Here is a 21,585-nt window from a genome sequence, read left to right on the forward strand (position 1 = left end):
ATTCTCTAGGCTTCCTTTCCCAAATCCCTATGGTAAGAGCCCCCCCACCAGGACAGCAGGTGTTAAGATGCAAATTAAAAACTGGGAGGTTTTAAAGACTCTAGATTTAGAAGTACTGGAAGAGATAATAAAATCAAAATTAAAACAAAATTGAGTTGCCTTTTAAAATATTAAATTATTATATTAAAATAGTGATAATAGAAGTTCCCGTCATGGTGCAGTGGAAACGAATCTGACTAGGAGCCATGAGGTTGCGAGTTTGATCCCTGGTCTTGCTCAGTGGGTTAAGGATCTGGCGTTGCTGTGAGCTGTGGTATAGGTTGCAGACTGTCTCGGATCTGGCATGGCTGCGGCGTAAGCTGGCAGCTGTAGCTCTGATTCAACCCCTAGCCTGGGAACCTCCATATGTTGCGGATGCAGCCCTAAAAAGGAAAAAAAAAAAAAAAGTCGTGATAATATTCAATGCTAGCAATGGCGCACTGATACAGGTTTTCTCATTCACTAACAGTAAACTTAAAAAGTTTGCGCAACCTTTCTGGAAAGTTGCTTAGCAGTATGGCTTAAGAACTTGTTGCCAATCTTATGATACTTGTCTAAAAATAAACCCCCAACAAACACAAATTCTCCCAGCTCCACTTGATATTTTTTTCCTCATCTCTCTTCCATGCCCCTTCTGCCAGTGCTTATATTTAATATATTTTGAAATGGAAATGAGGTCAGTAAGGTGATGGAGTTTTGCCTTCTTTAGCAGCTCCAACCTTTTCATGGTTATTTCATTCCTGCAGGAAAGGAGAATGCTTGACAGAATGGGCATGGAGAGATAAGTGTCTTAAATTTTTAATAATAACCCACCCATTTCTGCTTTCAGAAGTTTCAACAACTCTATACATAATTAAAAAAACAAATATTGAAGGTGGATTGTAAAATTAAAGACTGAACAAACACATTTATTTTAATCTTACCTAAGCAGTAATTCTCTGAGTTTTACAAAAAAGTCTTTACTTTGAAAATGTAGAAAAATCAATGTTTGAGTTATCCTCAATAACTCTACTGGTTTATAGTTATCCAAATGTTTACATAGAATTGAAGCAATTCTAAAAAAGAATGATAAAACATATTATAACCAGTTCATTCATTTCTTCATTAAATTTTTACTGAGGAGCTGCTTCATGCCAGACATACTCTGTGCTAGAGAAACAGCAAAAAATGACACAAAGTTTTCTGTTGTTGAAGAACAGTTTCCAGATAGATGATGATAAAAATGTAAAACTGATTTAATTTTCTTCCTTAAATCCACTGGCCCTCTAAATGGAGATGTTTAAAACCAATGGGAAATGCAAAGAGGCAATAAATTGGAGGATTAGGGCAGAAGGAAAATTTTGTAAAGGAATATGTAAGGATGAAAAAATAGGTATATAAGTCTGAACCATATATTTTTTTTCTTCTAAAATCTGGTGAAGAAGCCAAAATACGATGCTATAATTTCAAGGTAACAACTGTAGTGTGAAACAATTTTAAGCCCATATAGATGTTAACTGTTCTACAGGAACTGTCCTTTTGAAAATTCAGGTCCTGCTCTATGCTCTCTACCTTCCTAGATTATGATGCCCTGTTTGAGAATAACAACAGCAGCAAATGAAATGAAAGATACTGTAAACAACTTAAAAATCTCTATTTTGAGGAGTTCCCATCATGGCTCAGCAGTTAATGAATCTGACTAGCATCCATGAGGATGCAGGTTCAAGCCTTGGCCTTGCTCAGTGGGTTAAGGACCTGGCGTTGCCATGAGCTGTGGTGTAGGTCAAAGACAAGGCTCAGATTCTGCATTCCTGTGGCTGTGGTATAGGCCAGCAGCTACAGCTCTGGTTCTACCCTTAGCCTGGGAATCTCCATATGCCTCGGGTGTGATCCTAAAAAGAAAAAAAAAACCCAAAAAAAAACCTTCTATTTTGAAAAACAAATTACTTAGAAAATAAACAATGACTTAACTCCTTATTTCTTCAAAACAAACAGATTACAGAAAAAATAAAACTTTCTGAAAAAAATAGCAACTTATGAATGCCAACTAAACTTAACATTATGAATTTCAGAAAAAAATACTTTTTAATCAGATGTGAATTTCTGCTTTCCATCTCTTCCATTGCTTCCATCACTGCCAGGGCCTGCTGGCTAGTCAGCTCCTCTGACATCAATAATATAGTTGACTTAAGTCTAGAAGCAAAGAAAAAAATTTTAATGTTAAAAACTAATGATTAGCTTATTAAATTTTTTAAAATAACATTTCTTACATAACAGAAAAAAGGAATAATATAAAAAAGAACTGAATTCAATATATGATTCCAATTTTCTCTCCAGATAATTGGGCATAATATAAAATATTACTGAATAAAGAAAAACACATTGTTTTCTTCAAAGTATACTTTAGGGCCTCAGTATAATCTTAAACTGTCTCTTAAAAAAAACATAGATAAAACATTTTGTGGTTTATTTATTTATTTTTGGCTGTGCCCACAGCATGAATAAATTACCAGCCTAGTATCTAACCCACACCACAGCAGCAATCAAACCACTGCAGTGACAACACCAGATCATTAACCTGCTGCACCAGAGGAGAACTCCTAGATAAAATGTTTCGTTTTAGAGTTTGTTTCTTTTTTTTTGCTAAAATTTTAATTAATGATTTTCAAATAAGGTTACAACGATCATAAAATACAATAAATTCAATGACATTATTCAGTAGTAGAGAGCTAAGAAATGAACAATATTCCAACAATACCTCAATTTTTAAAAACTGAGTAAGATCTAACCAAGAAGTCAACATACCTGCATATTAACAGAACTCTTACATACAAAGTACTTGCTATAACACCATAAACTGGGAACTCCTGCTGTGGCTCAGCAGGTTAAGAACCTGACACAGTGTCTGTGAGGATGTGGGTTCAATCCCTGGCCTCACTCAGTGGGTTAAAGATCCAGTGTTCCCATAAACTGCAGATTAGGCTCAAATCTGGCATTGCTGTGGCTGTAGCGTAGGCCGGCAGCTGCAAGCTCCAATGTGACCCCTAGGCTAGAACTTCCATATGTAACAGGTATAACCCTAAAAGTTAAAAAAACAAAACAAAAACTAATTTTCTATTCAGCCTGGAAAGTTCCATACCACCCTTTTCATCAACCTGATCAAGTACTTCAGAGCTTCTCCCCAAAGCTTTTCCCAGCTATTGTAGTCCAAGTTTTCCTCTCCTTTTCTGTCTGCTTTCAGCAATTACTACCTACATCACTAATTTTAGTACTTACTCATAAACTTTGTTGAAGTGTCACAATATTTACATATTTCTTTCCTTTTTTTTTTTTTTTGTCTTTTTAGGGCCACACCAGTGGCATATGGGGGTTCCCAGGCTAGCGTCAAATCGGAGCTACAGCTGCCAGCCTACACAACAGCCACACCACCACCAGATCTGAGCCTCATCTGTGACTTATACCATAGCTCATGACAATGCTGGATTCTTAACCTACTGAGCAAGGCCAGGGATTGAACCTTTGTCCTCATGGATGCCAGTCAGATTTGTTTCCATCAAGCCATGACAGGAACCCAAATATATTTCAATTAACTCTTTCTATCCTCTCAAGTAGAATATAAGTTCTGTGAAGGCAAGGACTCAATTAAATTCAACTTCTGTACTGCCTTGCTGTAAGAGATTTTAATAGTACTTGGGGACAGAAGAGAAAGATTCCAATAAAATTTTTTTTAATAATCATCTTGTTGCTATCTTGATACATCATCTTAAAACATATCCTTAAATTTCTTCCTGTAATTTAAAGAACTCCCTTTGGGGGGGGGGGGGCAAATCCCTGCATATGGAAGTTAACAGGCTAGGGGTCCAATCAGAGCTATAATTACCAGCCTTACACCACAGCCACAGCAACTGGGATCCAAGCCACGCCTGTGACCTACACCACACCTCATAGCAACACTGGATACTTAACCCACTAAGTAAGACCAGGGATCAAACTCTTGTCCTCCTGGATACTAGTTGGGTTCATTACCACTGCGTCACCACGGGAACTCCCTAAAGACTCTTAAAAATACAACTCTCGGAGTTCCTATGATGGCACAGCAGAAACAAATCCAACTAGTAACCACGAGGTTGTGGGTTCGATCCCTAGCCTCGCTCAGTGGATTAAGGATCCGGCATTGCCGTGAGCTGTGGTGTAGGTCGCAGACGTGGCTTGGATCCAGCATCGTTTTGGCTGTGGCTCCAATTTGACCCCTAGCCTGGGAACCTCCATATGCCTGGGGTGTGGCCCTAAAAAGCAAAAAATAAAACTCTCCATGAAGTCTTTACTAACAGTAATAATGCAGGTACCTCCATCATGTAGCTCCTGGAACCCCTGCTTAACTGAATCCACTAGTCACACTTATCTGTTTGCTCACACCTAGTAATCACCTAGTATTAATTTAAATATGCTCTATAGTCCAAATATTTCCATCTACATTATCATCTGGCAAAACTGGAACTTCTTAAAAGACAGGAAACATCAAAATCACCCAAACCTGACATTGGGAACTAAACCAACATACACCATAAATGATTTTGATGATGAATATGCAGACACCAAAGCACAAAATGGTCCATTATTAGGACTACTATAACTCTGAATATCCCACACCTACACTGGGGTGGGGGAGTCTTATCTCTTTGACATAAAGCCAATCATGTGGCTTAAGGAAGAATAATAGCACTTAATATGATGTTCTCCCCAGTCCACTGCTATGTTGGCCACAGAGGGGATTATTGGCCCCCATTCAGAAAACAGTAGGAGACTAAGAGCTTGAGAAATTAGAATAATCAGGCAAAGAATCAAGGAGGAAAGCATAAGAGTTCTCCCTTCCACAGTGGAGTGGCGTGACTTTTCTGCCTTCCAGAACTGCAAGGAGATCTAAGCATGAAGGTGCCACATACTCACAACAACAACAAAAAAAAGTACAGCATTTCTAGCTGAACTTACCGATCCTTTTCTTGAGGTCCTGCCAGGGGTCCCAGAGCTACCAACAATTTTACAAAGTTAGCAGGGTGGTCAAACAGAGGAATCATTTCTGTTAGCCTCTTCTTAGCCATTAAAAAAAACTGGAAGCTATAAAACTGTAGCGAATGGTACAAACTAAGTATTTTACTGATGAAGTCCAAATCAAGGTGGTTCATATTGCTTAAAAATACCTGATTGCATCTTTCTAACAGTGGGTAATAACTATATTTAATATTTCGAAGAAATTGTACTATTCTTCTTGCTGTGTTGACCTGGGAAGGATCTATGGTGTCAAAAAGAAGCTCTGTTTTGTTCACTAATTGTTCTTGAAAACGTTGTGATATTAAAGAAGATATGCTGACCATCAAGACAGACAAGGACCTGAAAAAGGAAGAAGATGCAAAGATTTTTACATTATCTAAGAATAATGAGCAATTTTAAGACATTTAATGATTAGAAATAGAAAGGAACTGATGAAATTTATACCACAAAATTTTTATTTTAAATACTGGTGAGACTTAAGCGCTACTCTCCTAGAAATCAAACCCCTTTAGACAAGGAATCCTGTGATGGCCCAGCGATTAAGGATCTGTGTTGTCACTGCTGTGGCTCAGGTGACGGCAGGGAAATGGAGGGGTTCTATCCATGGCCTGGTAACTTCTACACGCCATGAATATGTTCAAAAACAAAAACAAAATCCTGTAGCTTCTGTTGTGGCTCAGCAGGATAAGGGCATTGTCCTTACTAAGTGGATAAAGGATCAGATTGCTGCAAGCTGCAGGGGTTTATGGTTAAACTAAATAGCAATGCTAGGTTACTAATTAATGTTAATGACATTAACATTAAACAATTTTTTTTCTTTTTATGGCCACACCCACCGCATATGGAAGCTCCTAGGCTAGGGGTTGAATCAGAGCTACAGCTACTGGCCTATGCCACAGTCACAGCAACACCAGATCCAAGCCCCCATCTGAGACCTATGCTGCAGCATGTGGCAACACAGGATCCATAACCCAATGAGTGAGGTACGGGATCAAACCTGCAACCTCAGGGATACTAGTTGGGGTCTTAACCTGCTGAGCCACAATGGGAACTCCTGTATTTATATTTGTAATTGCAGTTTGGAGTGGAGAAATGTCCAAAGATTTCATTAGATTCTCAAACGGGTCTATAAGGTTTTTGTTGTTGTTGTTTTGTTTTTTATGGCTACACCTGCAGCATGTGGAAGTTCCTAGGCCAGGGACTGAATCTGAGGTGCAATTCCAACAATGCCAGATCCTTTGACCCACTGCACCAGCCTGGGGATTGAACCTGCACTTCTGCAGCCACCCGAGCCCATGCAGTAGGATTCTTAACCCACTATACAACAGCAGGAACTCCTCGAACTTTTAAAAGTTAAAAAAAAAAAAAAAAAAAGACTTTACATTGATTTTTATTGTATCTGCTTTAATTTTGTGGAGGGGAGGGTTGCACCCACAAGATATGGAAGTTCCCAGGCTAGGGGTCAAATCAGAGCCGTAGCTGCTGGCCTATACCACAGCCAGAGCAATGCCAGATCTGAACCGAATCTGCAACCTACACCATAGCTCACGGCAATGCCAGATCCTTAACAGAGTGAACAAGGCCAGCGATCAAACCTGCGTCCTCATGGACACTAGTTGGGTTTGTTAACCGCTGAGCCACAATGGGAACTCCTGTATATGCTTTAATTTTTTTTAATTTTTTCTTGGCCATGCCCACGGCACATGGAAGTTTCCCAGCCAGGGTTCTAATCTGAGCTACAGCAGCAACCTGAGGAGCTGCAGTGACAATGCCAGATCCTTAACCCCGCTGGGCCACAAAAGAACTCCCTATAGTCTCTGCTTTTATAAGTTACTTTCATGTGTGTGAGATATAAAATAATATAAAAGTTATCATTTTAAACATTTTTAGGTGTATAGTGTGTATAATTCAGTGGTATTAAGTACCTTCACACTGTTGTACAAACAACCATCACCACTATCCACCTGCAGGACTTTTTCATCTTCTCAAACTAAAACCCCTTATCCATTAAACAATGACTTCCCAATCTCCCCTCCCTGAACTCCTGGCAACAACCATTCTACTTCGTCTCTATGAATTAGACTACTCTAGGTACCTCATATAAAGTGCAATCATAACAATATTTGTCCTTTTGGGAGTTCCTGTTGTGGCTCAGTGGTTGGCAAATCCGGCTGGGAACCATGAGGATGCAGGGTCGATCCCTGGCCTTGCTCAGTGGGTTAAGGATCTGGCATTGCCGTGAGCTGTGGTGTGGGTTGCAGACGCAGCTCGGATATGGCGTTGCTGTGGCTGTGGCCACTGCTGTGCATAGGCCAGCGGTTACGGCTCCGATTTGACCCCTAGCCTGGGAACCTCCGTATGCCACGGGAGTGGACCTAGAAAAGGCAAAAAAAAACACACACACACACAAAATTGTCCTTTTGGGTACAGCTTATTTCACTTAGCATAACATCTTCAGGGTTTATGCACATTGTAGCATACATCTTCAATTTTTAAGGTTAAATAATAATCCACTGTAGATATACCAAATTTTGATTGTCTCTTCCTTTGCTGCTGGACATTTAGGTTTTTTCCACTCTTTGGCTATTGTGACTAATGCTTTTATGAACACTAGTGTATGCTATAGACTGAATTGTGCCCTCTCATCCCCAAATGCATATGTTAAAGCCCCCGCCTGCAACGTGACCATATTTAGAGAACAGGCCTTTAGGGGGATAATTAAGGTTAAATAAGGTCATAAGGATGGCAGGCAAACTTGTTAGCTTGCAAGTAAAGAAAAATCACAGATCTCAACAATCCTGTGTTACACTTTACATATTTTATCTCTAATTTCACAGCAACACTGCACAGTAGATACTACTATCCTTTCACAGATGAGGAGAGTGAACTCCCAAGAGATTAAAGTCACAAAGTTTGGAAGTAGCAAGTCTACATATGTGTGTATCCAAAGCCCAGAATCTTTCCGCCAAGGCACAAGGCCCCTAAATAAATTTACCTTAAGTCCTGTATGCCTTCCAAGTTCCTATTTACAATATCAGCTATTTCTCCCATTAATGGACTGAAATATAAATGTTGATCCACCAGGCAAGAGGAAAATTTTGACAGCACATTAATATCAAACCTATTAAAGGAAATATATAAAAGGGATCATTACTATTAACTTTCACTTAAACCATAATGCACAGTTATAAAAAGCAATCAAAATTACACTTATCAATAAAATATATTACTAATCAAAATCAAATATATTACTAATACAAAATGAATTTTTCTAAAATTCTGATTACATATTATTATAAAAATAACCCAGACTGAGTTAGAAAGCCAAATTCTACTGGAAGATTTCTTTCTTTTTTTTCTTTTTTTGGTCTTTTTAGGGCAATATCAACGGCATATGGAGGTTCCCAGGGTAGGGGTCAAATCAGACCTACAGCTGCCAGTGTATGCCACAGCCACAGCAACACCAGATCCGAACCAAGTCTGTGGCATACACCACAGCTCACAGCAACACCTGATCCTTAACCCCCTGAAGATTGAACCAGGGATTGAACCTGCGTCCTCATGGATACTAGTGGGATTCTTAAGATGCTGAGCGACAACACAAACTCTGATATTCTTTAATAAAATGATTATTTACAAAAAGAGACAAACTTGAGACATGGTAACCAAATGTAATATGTGAACCTTGTTTAGACATTTTAGAAAACTGCCTTATAAATCAACATTTAGGGAGTTCCCCTTGTGGCTCAGTGGTTAACGAACCTGACTGGGATACACGAGGATTCGAGTTCGATCCCTGGCCTCACTCAGTGGGTTAAGGATCCAGGGTTGCTCTGAGCTGTGGTGTAAGTTGCAAACGTGGCTCGGATCCCAAGTTGCTATGGCTGTGGCTTAGGCCGGCAGCTGTAGCTCCAATTCAACCCCTAGCCCAGGAACTTCCAATGCCATAGGTGTGGCCCTAGAAAGCACACACACAAAAAAAAAAAAGGGAGAAAAGAAAAAAGACATGTAGAGGGCAATCAAGAAAATGTGAACTCAGGGAGTTCCCATCGTGGCTCAGTGGTTAACAAATCCAACTAGGAACCATGAGGTTTCAGGTTTAATCCCTGGCCTCACTCAGTGGGTTAAGGATTCGGCATTGCTGTGAGCTATGGTGTAGGTCGCAGACGTGGCTCGGATCCTGAGTTGCTATGGCTCTGGTGTAGGCCAGCGGCTACAGCTCCGATTAGACCCCTAGCCTGGGAACCTCCATATGCCTCGGGTGCAGCCCTAGAAAAGACAAAAAGACAAAAAAAGAAAATGTGAACTCAGTTATTAGGTGATACTACGGAATAATTATTGGAGTTCCCTAGTGGTCTAGAGGTTTAAGGATTTGGAATTGTCACTGCTGTGACTCAGGTTCAATGCCAGGCCTGGGAGTTTCCATGTGCTGTGTGTGTGGCCAAAAAAAAAAAAAAGGAACAATTATTCATTTTCATAGGTATAATAAACACATTGTGATTTTATATATATATATTTTAAAGAGTGCTTTTTGTTTCTCAGAAAAAACATACTAATGTATTTAATGATGAAATGATACAACAAGAGTTCCCGTCATGGTGCAGTGGAAACGAATCCGACTAGAAACCATGTGGTTGCGGGTTTGATTCCTGGCCTCCCTCAGTGGGTTAAGGATCTGGCGTCGCAGTGAGCTGTGGTGTAGGGCACAGACTCGGCTCAGATCCTGCGTTGCTGTGGCTGTGGCATAGGCTGGCAGCTAGCTCCAATTGGACCCCTAGCCTGGGAATCTCCTTATACTATGGGTGTGGCCCTAAAAAGCAAAAAAAAAAAAGAAAGAAAGAAAAGAAATGATACAACATTTTAAACTATACTGAAGGACAGAGAGAGAACTAGAGGTGATCTTGACAAAACAAGACTGCTACATATTGTTGACACTGGATGATGGGTACACAAGAGTTCATCAGGAGTTCCCGTCATGGCACAGTGGAAACAAATCAGACTAGGGAATCATGAGGTTGTGGGTTCGATCCCTGGCTTCGCTCAGGGGGTTAAGGATCTGGCGTTGCCATAAGCTGTGGTGTAGGTCACAGACTCAGCTTGGATCTGGCATTGCTATGGCTGTGGCGTAGGGCGGCAGCTACAGCTCCAATTTGACCCCTAGTCTGGGAACCTGCATATGCCGCAGGTGCAACCCTCAAAAGACAAAAAACAAAAGACAAAAAAAAAATTAAGGAGTTCCCGTCGTGGCTCAGTGGTTAACGAATCCAACTAGGAACTATGAGGTTGAGGGTTCGATCCCTGGCCTTGTTCACTCTGTTAAGGATCTGGCATTGCCGTGAGCTATGGTGTAGGTTGCAGATTCGGTTCAGATCTGGCATTGCTCTGGCTGTGGTATAGGCCAGCAGCTACGGCTCTGATTTGACCCCTAGCCTGGGAACTTCCATATCCTGTGGGTGCAACCCTCCCCTCCACAAAATTAAAGCAGATACAATAAAAATCAATGTAAAGTCTTTTTTTTTTTTTTTTTAACTTTTAAAAGTTCGAGGAGTTCCTGCTGTTGTATAGTGGGTTAAGAATCCTACTGCATGGGCTCGGGTGGCTGCAGAAGTGCAGGTTCAATCCCCAGGCTGGTGCAGTGGGTCAAAGGATCTGGCATTGTTGGAATTGCACCTCAGATTCAGTCCCTGGCCTGGGAACTTCCACATGCTGTGATCTGTGGTGCAGCTTGAAGATGCAGCTCAGATCCTGCATTGCTGTGGCTCTGGTGTAGGCTTGGCAGCAACAGCTCTGATTCGACCCCTAGCCTGGGAACCTCCATATGCCGTGGGTGCGGCCCTAAAAATGGGAAAAAGACCAAAAAAATAAATAAATAAAATAAAAATTAAAAAAAAAGAGTTCATTATACTAATCTCCTTGTGTGTGTGTGTGTTTGTGGCTTTGGAGGGGGGGGGCGTTGGTTAGGGTTTTGGGGGGGGTTTGGCCACCTCTGCATTATATGGAAGTTCCCAAGCCAGGGATCAAATCTGAGGCACAGCTATGACCTATCCCACACAGCTGCAACAATGGCAGATCCTTAACCTACTGTACCAGGCTGGGGTTTTTACTTTTTTTTTTTTTTATCTTTTTAGGGCTGTACCTGAGGCATATGGAAGTTTCCAGACTAGGGGTCCAATTGCAGCTGCAGCTGAGGGCCTATGCCACAGCCACAGCAACTCGGGATCTGAGCTGCATCTTTAAGCTACACCACAGATCACAGCAACACCAGATGGTTTAACCCACTGAGTGAAGCCAGGAATCAAACCTGTATCTTCATGGATACTAGTTGGGTTCCTTACCACTGGGCTGGATATTGAATTCGTGCCTTAGCGACCTGAGCCACTGCAGAGACAAAACAGGATCCTTAACATGCTGTGCCATAGGAGGGACTCCTAATCTCTTTACTTTTGTAAACATTTAGAATTTTCCATAATAAAGAGGGTTTTTAATTTGAATTTCAAAATATATGCTAATTATCCTTCTTAAGATCCATCTTACAGTGCTAATTCAAAATAATCTATCCTATTTGAATCATTACAAATTATATAACAAATTCACAGATATTTCAGTAAAATCATTTAATTAACAGCTATGGCAATAACAAAAAAATTAATACCACAGGACACCATGACTATAAAATAATTGGAAATTAATACTCTATGACTCTGCTAGAAATTTATATAAGAATACAAATTAAGGTTTTAAAACTTTTTCAACCTCAGTATTATAAAACAGTACTGCTACAAAGAAAAAAAAAACCCATAGTGGAATTCCTGGCATGACTCAGTGGTTAACAAATCCAACTAGGAACCATGAGGTTGTGGGTTTGATCCCTGGCCTCAATGAGTGAGTTAAGGATCCAGTGTTGCCATGAGCTGTGGTGTAGGTCGCAGACGAGGCTCGGATCTGGCATTGCTGTGGCTGTGGCATAGGCCAGTGCTACAGTTCCGATTAGACCCCTCACCTAGGAACCTCCATATGCCACGGGCGCAGCCCTAGAAAAGACAAAAAAGACAAAAAAAATAGATATATATATAGATAGATAGATAGATATATCTATATATATAGATAGATATATATGTCACCATTATTTGAGGTTGCGGTTCAATCCCTGACCTCACTTAGTGGGTTAAGGATCTGGCATTGCCGTGAGCTGCGGTGTAGGTTGCAGACCCAGCTCAGACCTTGTATGGCTGTGGCGTAGGCCAGCAGCTGAAGCTCCAATTGGACCACTAACCTGTGAACTTCCGTATGCTGTGGGAGCAGCCCTAAAAAGCAAAAAAAAAAAAAAAAAAGAAAAAAGAAAAGAAAAACAAATGTCTGATTCATTAGGAAGTACAATTGTATATTTGCAATTTTTCAATTGTTTAACTAGTAGATAGTAAAAAAAAAAAAGAAAAAAAAAAGCTTTTACTCTACAACTTAATGCTGATTTAAAGAAAACATTTTGTGCTGAAAACTAAAAAAAGTCGGCCTCCTTATCCAACGGTTTCAAATCCACAGATTCAACCAGTGGCAAACCGAAAATATTTGGTTAAAAAACAAAATTCCAGAAAGTTCCAAAAAGCACAACTTGAATTTATCACACACCAAGCAACGATTAACATAGCATTTTCATTGTATTTGGTGTTAAAAGTAATCTGAAAATGACTTAAAGCAGGTGGGAAGATATGTGTGGGTTATATAAGTGACTTGAGCATCCCTGGATTTTGGTACCCAAGGGGATCTTAGAACCAATCATCCTTGGATACCAAGGGAGGGAGGTAGTTTGGATTGCTCATGGAAGGACAAAGATTATTCTCCTTACCCTTAACAAAAGATAGCTACAGATAAAGAATGCAGAAATGCAGGAGTGCCCATTGTGGCTCAGCGGTAATGAACCTGACTCAGTATCCCTGAGGATGATCCCTGGCCTTTGTCACTCAGGTAAGGATCTGGCATTGCTGTGGCTGTGGCATAAGCCGCCAGCTGCAACTCTGATTCAACCCCTAGCCTGGGAACTCCCACATGCCCAGGGTGCGGCCCTAAAAAAAAAAAAAAAAAAAGACAAAAAAATAAAATTTCAGAGTTTTCAGAAACAGCCAAATGAGCTCTGCTACTATCTCACCTTTTTGATAAATGCAGAGCTTTTCAGAGTTCCCATCATGGCACAGCAGAAATGAATTCCTATAGGAACTCTGAGGTTGAGGATTCGATCCCTGGCCTCGCTCAGAGAGTTAAGGATCCGGTATTGCCATGACCAGTGATGTAGGTCGCAGATGCAGCTTGGATCTGATGTTGCAGTGGCTGTGGCGTAGGCAAGCAGCTATAGCTCTAATTTGACCCCTAGCTGGGAACCTCCTTATGCCATGAGTGCGGCCCTAAAAAAAGCAAAGAAAAATGCACAGCTTCTCACATATTCTTACAAATAAGTATAAATGATATAGAATACAATAGGCTTCTCTATACTTATAATACTCTGAACAAATTTCACATTTTTCTAGATTATTCATTATGGCAACATGCTAAAAATATAGCTGTGCATAAGGTAGGAAACAGATCAGAATTGATACTATTCACAGCACTATTTATATTAAGACACCTATAAGCTGTGTTCATTCACTCTTCATACAGATGAGCGATAGACAAGTGCCTATAGATGCCGCTAAAAGCATTTATATAGTTTTCTCCTAAATTGGTGGTTTTTTTTTTTTTCTCATTTTATGGTTTCTAAACACCTATGTTTTTACTGACAGCCTAACAGACTTATTTTCTTTCTGAAGCAGAACTTTTCCAAAAGAGAAAATTCAAACACCCTAGTCCATGAATATCAGTGACTCTACCTTATTTACATTTTGATTAACTAAACATGTTTAAAAGCACACTACAGTTCCTGCTCTTGAAGAAATATTTTTCTCTCTTAAGGAAAAAACACGTTCCTCATTCTTTTTTTTTTTTTTGGTCTTTTTGCCATTTTTAGGGCCGCTTCTGTGGCATATGGAGGTTCCCAGGCTAGGGGTCTAATTGGAGGTGTAGCCACCGGCCTACACCAGAGCCACAGCAACCCCGGATCTGAGCCGCGTCTGCAACCTACACCACAGCTCATGGCAACGCTGGATCCTTAACCCACTGAGCAAGGGCAGGGATCGAACCTGCAACCCCATGGTTCATAGGCAGATTCGTTAACCACTGAGCCACGACGGAACTCCGACGTTCCTCAGGCTTTTCCTACAAGATTTCACTGTACTAAAAAAACACACATTTACACAATCAAAAAACCCTCAGACTTAATTGAATTTGAATACATTTTCTTTCAATGAAGCTTGACAATTAGGCAGCAGCTCCCTATTCTTTCCCTACAAGATTTCGCTGTAATAACCCTGAAAAGGATAGCCCTGATCCTAGTTAATGAATCCAAAGTACTTGCCTTTCCAGTCTTCTCCATGCTTCGGTAACTAGTGCTTCAATTAGTGGATCATGGGCCTTTATACCAAACCTCAATAAAATCAAGAGAAAATAATTTTCCACACAGAAACATTTTAAAGTTACTAAAAACACACATGCAGTAAGAATTATAATGAAAAGTGAACCTCAAAAACTGACACTTACACAGTCAGTCTTTATTTCTGGTCTGCTCCCATTTCAGTATTCTGATTTCTTGGTACAATCTTTTTTTTCTTTTTAGGGCTGCACCTGCGCAGGCTAGGGTTCTAATTGGAGCTGTAGCCGCCGGCCTATGACACAGCCACAACAATGCAGGATTGGAGCTGCATCTGCAACCTACACCACAGTTCATGGCAATGCTGGATCCTTAACCCACTGAGCTGAGTGAGGGATCGAGCCCACATCCTCATGGTTCCTAATCAGGAATTCCCTTCTTGCTACAATCTAATAAACACTTACACTTTATCCCATTCCCTTCTCATCCTTTTATCTGTTCATTTTGATGCCCTCCACTGAACAATGAAAACATTCAATGATATATTTTATGTTTAAAAGATAGCTAACATGTATTATTTTGCTCTGATTGCAAAAATATTTTATAGGAGAAAGTATATAAAATAAAGAAAAACTTTAATAGGGTAATAAAAATCATTTATAACTGTGCTATTCACCCATCATCATTAATTTGGAGATTTTCCAGTTATTTCTCTATACACATATGAAACATACATACTTCTTTTACATTTTTATATTCTGCCTTTTTCATTAAGTTAACATTACATTGTAGGCATTTGCCCATATCATTACATGTTCTTCAAAACATGAATTTTATCAGTTGTATACTATTCATTATGTGAATACGGTATCACTTAAACATTCACCTACTTACTAGAATTTTAGTTTTTTCAATATTAGAAACAATGCTGGGATGGAAAACCAGTACAAGAATCTTTGCATGTATCTCAAATTATTTTCTTAGGATAAATATTAGAAGCAAAATTATGGGGCCCAAGGGTATTTTATAGTTCTGGATGTATTTTGTACCACCAGAAGCATATAGCAGTTCATTCAGTAACAATGTGAAGCATATACCTTCCCTAACAATGGATATTTTCTACATATAATTAAGCCACATACATTATATGCTGTATGTATAAACCAATTTCAACATTTTTATAATGTTAAGATTACGTTGCCTCCAAAAAGTCAAAGACTTTCAGGTTCAGTCATGAAACAAAATCAAACCACATGCTATTTTTTTTAAGTGAGTTTTGTTTTGGCATGTGGAAATTCCCAGGCCAGGAACTGAACCCATGCCACAGCAGCAACCCAAGCTGCTTCAGTGACAACGCTGGTTCCTTAACCCCCCGCACCATAAGGGAACTCCCCACATGCTATTTAAAAAACTTGAAAATAAAATTATATTTCACCCTTAAAATCCTTTTCTACTAAATCTGACCTAGGAGGGATACATAGAAATGTAACTTTTAGGCAAATCACCACGAAGCAGCATTTCTCCATCTGTGTGATGTTCTTTTTCTTTTTTTTGCTTTTTAAGGCCACACTTATGACATATGAAAGTTCCCAGGCTAGGGGTCAGTTTGGAGCTACAGCTGCCAGTTTATGCCACAGCCATAGCAACAGGATCCAAGCGACATCTACAGACTACACAGCAGCTCACGGCAATGGAGGATCCTTAACTGACTGATCAAGGCCAGGAATAGAACCCACGTCCTCAGGGATACTAGTGGGTTTATAACCCACTCCTGTGTGGAGTTCTTATAAAGTGTTCAACCCAATATTTTGTAGTTAAATAAGTTTGGAAAATACCTCCACTCAAATATTCACAATATACATGAGCATATTAAAGGCCCTAGAGAGCCCTGTGATAAAAATCTGTTTAATTTTGTCTGTTTCAGATTTTTCCCATGGAAAAAGCAAAACTGATTATCTTGGTTATTCCACAATGTACCTTAGCAAAAAACTTTGCAATCTGAGAAAGATCACTGAAAAGGGGAAGTCACCCATTTTTAGTCTAACACCATCCCCCAAAATAAGCAACACCTTAAGCCCCTTTCCTGTAAATGCTGACTCCCTAATGAAAACAACCGTATCTCTGCTTTGTGCGATGCTGACATCTATAGCTGCTTCAATAGCCCTTATAACTTGGATAATTTCCACCACAGAAACTAATAAACATATTCATTTAACTTTTGTGTCCTTTTTTCCTTTATATAGCTTCCGAACCTTCTATTTAGGGAATTCAACTCTTCAGAATGCTGGATTCCCTTGCAACATTATACAATCTCTTATTAAAATTTTTCCCATGGAGTTCCCGTCGTGGCTCAGTGGTTAACGAATCCGACTAGGAACCATGAGGTTGCGGGTTTGATTCCTGGCCTTGCTCAGTGGGCTAAGAACCCAGCGTTGCCGTGAGCTGTGGCGTAGGTTGCAGTCGAGGCTCAGATCTGGCATTGCTGTGGCTGCGGTGTAGGCCAACAGCTATAGCTTTGATTCTATCCCTAGCCTGGGAAATTCCACACACGTAGGTGCAGCCCTAAAAAAAAAATTCCCAGCTTTATGGACATATGATTAACAAAAATTGTATATATTTAGGTTGTACAGCATAATGTTTCGACATACACATACACTGTGAAATGATTACAGTAATCAAAGAATATCTTCTAATTGTTTTTCATTTTAAAGAGATTTTAGAAAATGTAAAACTAAACTACAACCATTTCTGTAAAAATCTAAAAGTACATTACTTACTGTTGTGTGATGTACAACACATTCACCAAGGTAGTGTCATTCATGAATTCCATTTTAGTTGTAGCTAAATCTTGAAGAGTAAGAAACTGGGGATGTTCTCTGATATATTCCACATTTTTTAACAAGCTGATCTTCTGCCTTTGAAACTGCCAAAGCATACTGAATGCACATCCCACTTGTTCTTCTGTAAGTATGGCTTTGTTTTTTTCAATTAGATCAAATATTTGTTCTTCACCTGTAGACTTAGTCATCTGGCTAATTAAAGGTTCAAAACTGAAAGGTCGAAACTGAAACATTCTCCAGGAGAATGGACAAATGGCTCTTAGGCGAAGCATGTTGTAAACAATGAGTCTAGGGGAAAAAAAAACTATCTTTCCATGTACATCACAAATTTTCTTAGGTAATGAAAACCATTTGCAACTAGTGATCAGGTGCAGGATGCTGGTATAAAAATAACTATTTCCTTCATGTATTTTGCTTCCATTACGATGACTCTAAAATCCCACTCCAACATGCAGATTCTATAAAGAAATTGGTTTAACAAGGTTACACTTATTATCAAATTAATTCCAAAATTCTGATTAAAATAAAAATTTTACCTGAATTAACTACACATTTTGTTCTTATCCTGAACCAGAGAGCAGGATTTGATCCAAAGGTAAATGTCCAGGAAAAGGGATTTCTTTCTGAACTCCACCTTTTTTTTTTTTTTTTTTTGTCTATTCTAGGGCCACACCCACCACATGTGCAGGTTCCCCAGGCTAGGGGTCTAATCGGAGCTGTAGCCGCCAGCCTACACCACAGCCACAACAACGCCAGATCCAAGCCTCATCTGTGACCTACACCACAACTCATGGCAATGCCTGATCCTTAACCCACTGGCAAAGGTCAGGGATTGAACCCGAAACCTTGTGGTTCCTAGTCAGATTCATTAACCACTGAGCCACAAGGGGAACTCCTCTAAACTCCATTTTAAAAATGTTTGTTGGAGTTCCCATCGTGGCGCAGCAGAAACGAATCCAACTAGGAACCATGAGGTTTCAGGCTGGCGGCTACAGCTCAGATTAGATCCCTAGCCTGGGAACCTCCCTATGCCGAGGGTACAGTCCTAAAAAGATAAAAAGACAAAAAAAAAGTTTGTTAAATTTGACATTTACACAAAGTTTTCAAATTTGACCATACAGGTATAACGGGGAAAAAAATCCCAAACCAAAAAGAAGCATCTTTGTAAATAAGAGTGAAACTGTTTGCAATAAATAAATACATTACCTTTAAAATTTCTATAAAGAATAGTCATTAATTCAGAGTCATAATGAAACAAACACTTTTTTCAGGATACACTCTGGTATATTTGCTTTCAAGATAATAATCTCTCACTGCTTTCTCCTTGTACTCTAAAAGAACTCAAACAATTTAATCATTATTAACCTTAGATAGGTTTTAACCAATAAATGAGATGATTAAGCCCTAATCAGGGAATATGAAGAAATTGAGTAATATATCAAAACATGATAAAGGAAAAAGAATAATTTTTAGGAGTCCCCATCGTGGCTCAGTGGAAACAAATCTGACTAGCATCCATGAGGATGCAAGTTCAATCCCTGGCCTCACTCAGGTTAAGGATCCAGCATTGCTGTGAGCTGTGGTGTAGGTCACAGATGAGGCTCGGAAATGGTGTTGCTAAGGCTGTGGTTTAGGCCAGCGGCTACAGCTACAATTCAACCCCTAGCCTGGGAACCTCTGTATGCTGCGGTTGTGGCCCTAAAAAGACAAAACAAACCCTGAAAAAAACAAACAAACAAAAAAAAAGAATAACTTGTGAATTCCCATTGTGTCTTAGTGGTAACAAACACAACTAGTATACGTGAGGACTCAGGTTTGATCCCTGGCCCAGTTCAGTGGGTTAAGGATCCTGCATTGCCCTGAGCTGTAGTGTAAGTTGCAGACATGGCTCGGATCCCGTGCTGCTGTGGCTGTGGTGTAGGCTGGCAGCTCCAGCTCTGATTCGACCCCTAGCCTAGGAATTTCCATATGCCAGTGGTGCAGCCCTAAAAAGAAAAAAGAAAAAAAAGAAAAGAAAGAAAAAGAATAATTTGCTTTAAAAATACATTATAAATGTCTATATTTCTAGTTGAGAAACAATGGTTAGTAAAGCTGGCACTAAAATCATATCATCTATGTAAACTATTATATATAGAATAAACAACAAGGTCCTAGCATATAGCACAGGGAACTATACTCAATATCCTGTACTCAAACTATTATATACAGAATAGATAAACAACAAGGTCCTAGTACATAGCATAGAGAACTATACTCAATATTCTGTAATAATGGAAAAGAATATGAAAAAGAACTTATGCATATGTATAACTGAATCACTTTACTAAACAGCAGAAGTTAACACTGTAAATCAACTAACTCAATAAATTAAAAAAAATAAAAAACATATCATCTAACACTTCTGCAACATTTTACAAAGGACTTTTAAGGTATGTTATCTGGAGTTCCAGTAGTGGCTCAGGTGAAATGACGAGGTCACAGGATTGATCCCTGTCCTCAAGGGGTTAAGGGTCTGTCATTGCCCTGAGCTGTTTGTAGGTTGCAGAGGCAGCTCCGTTGCTGTGGCGGTGGCATAGGCCAGTGGCTACAGCTCGGATTCAACCCCTAGCCTGGGAACCTCCATATGGCATGGGTGTGGCCCTAAAAAAAATAAAATATGTTATCCCATTAAATTCTTTCACTTAACCTGCCAGGTAGACGCTATTATTTGCATCTCACAGATAAAAGTTAGGTTCAAAAAGGTTAAAAAAAACTACTCTAGTACTAATGAAGCTGGGACAACCACCCATTTCTTTCTACCCTTTCAACTTGCACAGCCTCATTACATCAACAAACCTACACTAAAAGTATGCCTCGGAATCCTCTCCAGGGCTACACCAAGCTATCTGTACACAAGAAAAACCGATGAGACAACATTGGCTACTTTGTGGCAATCAGTACAGTATCCTGATCCCAGACAATCTGGGTCACGCGTGTACACTAAAGACCCTGCACAAAGCAGGGAATCTTTGGGAGTTCCCTGGTGGGTCACTGGGTTAAATTATCCAGCTGTAGCAAGAGTTTGATCCCTGGCTTAGGAACTTGGGGTGGAGTGGGTGGAGGGGGGAGAGACAGGGTATCTTCCCCTGGCTCCCGTCTATCCACGACTGAAAGTGAAAGAGTGAAGACTGGTTAGTATACCAAGGTGTCAAGTCCCCAGCTAAGTGACCTTGGGGAAGTCACTTAACCAAAGGAGGGGCCTTGGGACTATAAATGAGAGATAGGTATAAGCCAGTAACAAGTATAATTAATGCAGGGTAAACAGCAACACCCTTTGCAGGCGACAGACATCCTCCGCGCTCCGCACAAGGTGGCGCTGAAAGAAGAATGTGGTTTCTCGGTTCCAGCTAGGAAAGGGCTCAGCCCTGCCCGAGTCCTCCGCGCTCCCGAAAATCGGAAGAAGGCCTCTATTTCTCGGCCGAACCCAGGGTCCCCGGCCCGATAGGTCCAAAAACAAAACCTGTAGTCTCCACCCGGTCCTGAACTGAGGACAAGTTCTTCCCTGGATGCCCCGTAGATTTTCTGGAGGATCGCGGTGAAGACTGGTTATGAGAACTCAGAACTCCAGGCTATTCTTGGTCCCTCAGCAAGGAACGCAACAGTCTAGGTTGTGTCGCTCACGCCTCCCTCATATCCCAGAATTTTTAGCCTTTCCTCGAAAGACATCACCTTTCCTCTTGGTGTCCATCCCCAAACCAGGAAAAACTGCCGGAGGAGCACAGCACGCACTGCCAGAGGCATGCACTACATACCCCAGGGTATGTCGCGGCGAGGTTGGCGAATAGGCGTCGCTTACGCGTTTGGGGGAATTCTGGGAATTGTAGTTTCTTGTTGAGAGAGCATCCCGGGCACACATCTTAAAAGGGACAAGTCCTTAACGTCTGTGTTTCTCAACTAGATGAGGTTTTCTTCCAGTCTGTGGAAGACTAATGTTTTTATAATACACAATACAAATGAATATTTACAAAAGTAAAATTTGAAAACTAAACATGGAAAAAAAGGGCAGATTTTTATTATGTTCAACATGTACGGAATAACAAACGGCTATAAAAGCATCAGAACTCTCAAATTCTACACTTGTGTCGTGGTAGGCACGTTCCCTGGTCAGGGACTGAATCCGAGCTACAGCTGTGGCAACACCAGATCCTTAACCCACTTGACCAGGCCAGAGATCAAAGCCACACC

At 40.2% G+C, this 21,585-nt stretch overlaps 1 protein-coding gene across 6 annotated transcripts in view; it reads right to left on the minus strand.

The window, feature by feature from the left end:
* The window catches only part of FASTKD1 (FAST kinase domains 1), a 34,600-nt gene extending 13,428 nt beyond the window's left edge, over positions 1-21,172 (minus strand). For 3 of the 6 annotated variants that reach the window (XM_047772824.1, XM_047772822.1, XM_047772818.1), the window contains exons 1-7: positions 21,070-21,172; positions 17,299-17,819; positions 14,510-14,578; positions 8,063-8,188; positions 5,008-5,406; positions 2,101-2,211; positions 963-1,094 (exon numbers count right to left, since the gene is read on the minus strand). In XM_047772824.1, the coding sequence (XP_047628780.1) occupies positions 963-1,094; positions 2,101-2,211; positions 5,008-5,406; positions 8,063-8,188; positions 14,510-14,578; positions 17,299-17,633 (1,172 nt within the window). In that variant the 5' untranslated portion in view covers positions 17,634-17,819; positions 21,070-21,172. The other 3 variants (XM_047772819.1, XM_047772821.1, XM_047772823.1) reach the window with 3 other exon arrangements.
* Between the last annotated feature and the right edge of the window lie 413 nt (positions 21,173-21,585).

The sequence above is a fragment of the Phacochoerus africanus genome, chromosome 3 (genome assembly GCF_016906955.1).
Source record: "Phacochoerus africanus isolate WHEZ1 chromosome 3, ROS_Pafr_v1, whole genome shotgun sequence".
NCBI classification, from domain to species: domain Eukaryota; kingdom Metazoa; phylum Chordata; class Mammalia; order Artiodactyla; family Suidae; genus Phacochoerus; species Phacochoerus africanus.